General features: G+C 48.1%; 1 protein-coding gene across 1 annotated transcript; it reads right to left on the bottom strand.

The window, feature by feature from the left end:
• Nucleotides 1–4,506: 4,506 nt before the first annotated feature.
• Nucleotides 4,507–6,095, bottom strand: LOC145429165 (paraneoplastic antigen Ma3-like). The gene is made up of 2 exons (XM_080302221.1): nucleotides 5,469–6,095; nucleotides 4,507–5,157 (listed from the first exon to the last, which is right to left on the bottom strand). The coding sequence occupies exons 1-2, from the start codon at nucleotides 6,093–6,095 to the stop codon at nucleotides 4,507–4,509; spliced, it is 1,278 nt and encodes a 425-aa protein (XP_080158347.1).
• Nucleotides 6,096–6,378: the final 283 nt, after the last annotated feature.

Raw genomic sequence — 6,378 nt, 5'->3', positions numbered from 1 at the left:
CAGGGTACAGTTACATCACATAAAATTAACTGTGAACACCTTATGTTACTGTGGCGTTTAAGTCCATGGGAATTACGAGTATCTACTCCCAAATTCCCATCCGGGCTACACCCTCCCCCTTCTAAATGCGTTTGATGCCCCTATCAAACCCCACAGATTTATAAACACAAAAATCTGTGCTTTGTTAGTCCAGCTCTAATTTAACACAGGAAGGGCATAGTGCTAGTGGGTGACACCATGAAGTCTGGCAAGTGTGATCTCGTGAATGTCTGTAAGTGCCACTTCCCACCAAAACCCCATGGCTCAAAACCACTACAGAGTGATCTGATGATTGCCCGAGTTCATCATAACTCAGTCTCACCACAGGCCTCTTTAGTCTCTGTGGGCGGCCCACTGGATGCTCCTCTCCTTCCAGCGACATCCCACTCTCTTCGGTTCCCTCCTCAGGGCCAGTCACTGTAACTGCCTCAGAGTCTAGCTGGAGATCTGGAGGGTTATGATCATCTGGATTTCTTTCAATATCTGCCAAATCAGTGGTTGAACTCTCAAGATCCAACACATTTGGCTTTTGACCTTGGTCCCTCAGAAGCTGTTCTGACAGTGACAGAAGGTTTTCACAATCCATGTATGGGAATTGTGTCAGGCATGCATCTTCGGATTCCGACTCTGAAGAAGATATTGCATCTCCCAGATTGTCAACTGGTGTAGCCTTGGCGAGTCCCCTTTGGGATCGAGTGACAGGTCTATCAAACAACTCTGGTTCACTATCATTTGGAAGTCTCACTAGATACCCTATGGGTAATAAGTGGTTACGATGCACCGTTTTCTCCACCCCCATTCCCTTCTCAGGTTTCACTCTGTATACTGGTAGACGGGGCATTTTGTCAAGCACAACATAGGGTGCAGTTCTCCACTTATTCTTCAACTTGTGCTTTCCAGTGACACCAAAATTCTTTAGCAACACCCGGTCTCCTGGTGCCAAGGTCTGTTCTTTCACATGCTTGTCATGTGCTTTCTTGTTTCTCTGATGACTTTTATCAGCAGCCTCTGTCGCTAGGCGGTAAGCTTGTTGCAAATCAGCTTTCAGCTTAGCTACGTACTGGTGATGTGTCAGACTGCTGTGTGTCTGGTCGTTGGTTCCGAAACAGATGTCCACAGGCAGCCGGGCCTCCCTGCCAAACATAAGCAGGTAAGGTGAGTACCCAGTTGCTTCGTTCTGCGTACAATTGTACGCATGTACCAAATGACTGATGGACTGATTCCACGCCTGTTTCTTCTTGGGATCCAAGGTTCCCAGCATGGAAAGTAACGTCCGGTTAAATCTCTCTGGCTGTGGATCTCCCTGGGGATGATAAGGCGTTGTCCGGGATTTCCGGATTCCCAACACTCTCAGAAGGTTGTGGATCAGCTTACTCTCGAAATCACGTCCCTGGTCGGAATGTATCCGGGCCGGAAGTCCATAATGCACAAAGTACCGCTCACAGAGAAGCTTAGCTACTGTGGAGGCTTTTTGGTCTTTAGCTGGAAAAGCTTGTGCATATCTGGTAAAGTGATCAGTCACTACCAGAACGTTAGCATATCCCTAAGAGTCTAGCTCTAGGGATAGGAAATCAATACACACGAGATCTAGTGGTCCACTACTGGTGATCTGGTTCAATGGTGCAGCTCGTTGTGTGGGTGCTTTACGTGCAACACATCTCCCACAATTCCTGATGTACTGCTCAACTTCTGCACTCATCCTAGGCCAGTAGAATCGGTCTCGTATGAGCTCCACAGTCTTGTCCACCCCCAGGTGACCTGACTCATCATGAAGTGATCTAAGCACCATGGCAACATGCTCTCGGGGTAGTACAAGCTGATGGATTTCCTTTCCAGGTTGTCTCTGTACTTTCCTGTAGAGTACTCCATCAGTGATTGCCAACTTGTTTGTCTCTCTTTGAAGCAACATGGCTTCTGCATTGGAGTCTTTGTCGAAAGTAAAGGGAATCGCTCCATTCATAGATTTCTTTACAGGAGCGATCACTGGATCATTGTCTTGTGCTTTGATAAGCTCGGCTTTGCTTATCTGGGTCAAACACCCGTAGTCAAGATGAGTGGGGAAAACAAAACACTCTGGGAGTGCCTCAGGGGAAACCCCTAAAGATTCAGCAAAGCTGACTGCCCCCCCTCCTGCTGACTTTCTACAGGAGATCTGCTTACACAGAGCTTTGACACTGTCCAAGGGCAGAGTTTGCCAATCAGTGTCCTCTGTTGGTAAGGGGTTGCGCGATAACGCGTCAGCATCAATGTTGCTGCTTCCAGGTCGGTACTGAAGAGTGAAATCGTAAGTGGCAAGAGCAGCTAACCACCGATGCCCGGTGGCATTGAGCTTGGCTGTGGTGAGGATATATGTGAGGGGGTTGTTATCCGTCCTCACAGTGAACTGTGCTCCGTACAGGTAGTCGTGAAACTTGTCAACTACAGCCCACTTCAACGCCAAAAACTCAAGCTGGTGCACGGGGTAGTTTTTCTCTGATGAGCTAAGCTTTCGGCTAGCAAATGCAACTGGTCGCAGCCCTTCTGGGTGTTCTTGGTTGAGCACAGCACCCAACACCTGAAGGCTAGCATCAATGTGCAACACATAAGGCTTGGTTGGGTCTGCGAATGCCAGAACAGGTGCATTTGTAAGAGAATGTATAATGTTCTGGAAAGCTTCTGTACATGCAGCATCCCACCTGTCCCCAAACGGTTCATTTACACGATGGTAGGTCTTTTCTGGGACTCTGACAGCTCTCTTTCCTTTCTGAGTTGGTGGGTAACCTTTACATAGTTCGGTTAACGGCTTGACAATGATGGAGTAGTCCTTTATGAAGCGACGGTAATACCCACAGAACCCTAGGAAAGACTGCAGTGATGGGAGATCGGTGGGTTGCTTCCAGCGAGCTACCGCCTCAACTTTGCTTGGGTCAGTGGCAATCCCTTTCTCTGACACTATGTGTCCAACATATGTCACCTGTGGCCTGCAGAACTGACATTTGTCGATGGACAATTTTAGGCCAGTCTCTTCCAGTCTGTCAAGAACTTTGATTAGTCTCTGCTCATGTTCTTCCAAAGTTCTTCCGAACACGATCAAATCGTCAAGGTACACTATGACCTCAATCATGTGCATGTCTCCCACTGCTTTCTCCATTACTCTTTGAAAAGTCGCGGGAGCTCCGGTTATCCCCTGGGGCATCCTCTCAAATTGAAAGAATCCCAAAGGACATATGAAAGCGGTCTTCTCCTTGTCCTCTTCTGCCATGGGAATTTGGTAGTATCCACTACGCAAATCCAAGACAGAGAACCACCTGCTGCCAGACAAACAGTCCAACGCCTCGTCAATGCGAGGAACTGTGTATTGGTCAGGGACAGTTCTGCGATTCAGGGTCCGATAGTCCACACACATGCGCAACCGCCCCGTTTTCTTTCGTGCCAAGACGATGGGGGAAGCATAGGGACTCCTTGATTCTTTTATTATCCCCGCTGCCAAAAGTCCTTGCAGGTGGCGGCGTAAGTCATCCAGGTCAGCTGGGGCAACACGGCGGGACCGCTCTCGGAAGGGGGTATGGTCAGCTAGACGGATGTGATGTTGCACTCCTTTAGCCAAACCCACATCCCATTCCTCCGTCGAGAAAACTTTGCCTCTCTCTGCAAGTTTCTGACTAAGCCTCTGTTTCCATTCAGCTGGTATAGGAGAGTCCCCAAAATTAAACAGACATGGGTCAAGCATAGTAGAAGCTTTGGTGTTTGGGCCGGGGACATCAGTCACTATATCAGCTACATGCAGATGTGCAACCACAGTGCCCATGGGAATGGCAGTGTCTTTTAGTGACTGGTTGCGCATGAGCACCAGAAACTTGTCTCTATCAAGCATCTTGGAGAACAGTACGGTTGGCTGCACAAGCACACTTGGGGGAAAAGCATGTGAAGCTGCCCGTTCTGTGATGAGGATGCTGTCTCCAATAGTTTGGATGTCTTTGACTTTACAGACAGCTATATATTCTTTCCCAGCTGGAATGACCAGTGGGCCAGGACCAGTCCACTTAACGTTAGCTACTGGACTGTCATCATCCTTGGCAGACTCAGACATAATAGTCGGTAGGTTCTGAGGCTGCTGAACATTCACTTTGGCAGAGCAAACATTCCCCACCGTCACTTTCTTTCCAGTTGCAGAAATGGGTCTGATTTTATGAACATTGGTGCCCACCAAGAGAGGTATGGTATCTGAGCACCGAGGGTCTGGGCACACCAAAGCGAGGACTGGGATAGTCTCAACTTTCTCTCGTGTTTCCTCAGGGAATTCCAATTCAATTTGAATGTACCCCCTGTAAGGATAGCTGGTCTCTGATTCACTTAGGCCCCAAATATCTAGGCCCGTAACAGAGCGTAAAGGCACATGAGACAAGTGTTTTGAATACCAGCTATCAAAAATGATGGTCACCTGAGAGCCACTGTCTAAGAGAGCAGTGCAAGGTACACCATCCACCTTCACACCGCTGTGGAGGGTGGCCCTACCAGTCCTTCAGGGAAACTAGGCATCCTGACATTGACAACACTCCGGTTAACACCTACATTGGTGGTGGTTGGTTCTTTGGCAGGACTGGGAGTTTTATTACTTTCTCCCTGCTTCCGTTGAGCCTGAATGAATTTCTGTATCACTTTAGGGTAGTTTTCTGGAGCCTTACACTTGGTAGAGATGTGCCCATCCTCCCCGCAGCGATAACAGAAAAAGTGACTGGGATCTCTGAGTGTTCTTGCTCCCCGCTGAAGGTGCGTGGGAGAACCATGGTGCCTGGGCGAGGGCACCGCAACCCCTGTGCTGGGGTTGACTGACATGACAGAGATCTGCTTTCTTAGCTTCACCACTTCTTTCTTTAATGCTTGGAAGTTTTTGTCTTCTCCCAAGCCGTCTGCTTCCACATTCTCTGTGGATGCTGCCCCAGGTGAATGGACACCTGGCACCCCGGCAACAGTGGTGAGATCACTGACTTGGGTTTTCAGACCTTGTATCTCAAGTCTGAGATTTTCCACGTGTGCCCCTGTGGGTACAGTAGCGCTTTTGACATGCACGACTTTGTTGAGGTTAAGTCTGCGCCGAGAAGCTTCATGCTCCTCTTCAATGCGGACCTCATTTAACAGCTGCAGAAAGGTAGGGGGATTATTTTTTCGTTCCCTTAAACGCAAACTTAACAGCAATCAGGTCAGACCCTGTTGCACCTTTAATGAGCTGATCAAGACGTGCTTTGTCAATGAGGGCAGGAGACAGACCTCCCTTTTTAACCACCTTGCTCAGAGATCTCTCCATTCTTCTCAGAAAGTTTCTCCCCTCTGGGTTGACATAGCATTCGGAAGGCAAAATAGAGTTCCTCTCCTGTTTCTGGTGTGTCAAAAGTATTCTCAATCACATCAATGTATTCTTGAGGTGTTGCTTCAGGGTTATTAAATCGTACAGCCTGTAAAATCTCCAACGCGGGACCCTTTACACTTTCCATTATCCTGATTTTCTTCTCTCTGTCAGGCCGATCATATTCCTCTATCATCAGTCGAGCCTGTAGTATCCAGTTCTCCAACTGCTCCTCTCCTGGGGGTGTGGGAACAACCCCTGAGAAGGTGCACAACCTCCTGTAGCTGCTATTGTCACTGGCAGGCTTAGAAGTATTTTGCAGAAGGTCTCCAACAGCTCTGATGATTGCTTCAGGAGTGGAGGCCTGAAGTGTGGCGGCAGGTCCCAAATCAGTTTGAGATGCCTGCCAGTCATCTGCAACCAGCTGGTCAACTGAACCATCCTCCTCCTCTAAGTGGCCGATGATTCTCCAGGGTGAATTGCTGCCATCAGCTAGAATGTCCAGAGGAATGGCTTTAGTATTTACCTTTTCTCTGCATTCACACAGTACGGTCAAACACTTGCTCTGAGGATCATACATACGTCCTCTAACCTTCACACGTCCAAGAACTTTAATGAATTGCAGAGTTCTTTCTATGACTTCAATCTCTGTGTCCTCGGGAACATCTTTAAGTAGTATGGCATGCGAAGGGTTAAGGCCTTCTCCTTTACACCAGTGCCGTAACTGAGCCATTTCTTGGTGCTGGGTGTGTGTGAATCTTACTGTATGTGTATAGTGTAACACAATACCAAACACAAACTCATATTGCTCTGCTGTAACTTACTATAATTTCAAATCACTCTCTCTTTAAGGGTTGTCTGGGTCACAAGTTAATACTAATTACTACCAGTCTTTATCCCAGCGGTGCCTCCATTTTATGTAGCACCCCACCCGTGATACTGAGTCAAAATCCACTTACCTCAGTTTGGACCCCCTAGGCGGGGTGTTAGGTTCGTTACAGCCTAGATACCACAAA

The sequence above is a fragment of the Astatotilapia calliptera genome, chromosome 6 (genome assembly GCF_964374335.1).
Source record: "Astatotilapia calliptera chromosome 6, fAstCal68.1, whole genome shotgun sequence".
NCBI classification, from domain to species: domain Eukaryota; kingdom Metazoa; phylum Chordata; class Actinopteri; order Cichliformes; family Cichlidae; genus Astatotilapia; species Astatotilapia calliptera.
This window is presented reverse-complemented; position numbering and strand designations above follow the sequence as displayed.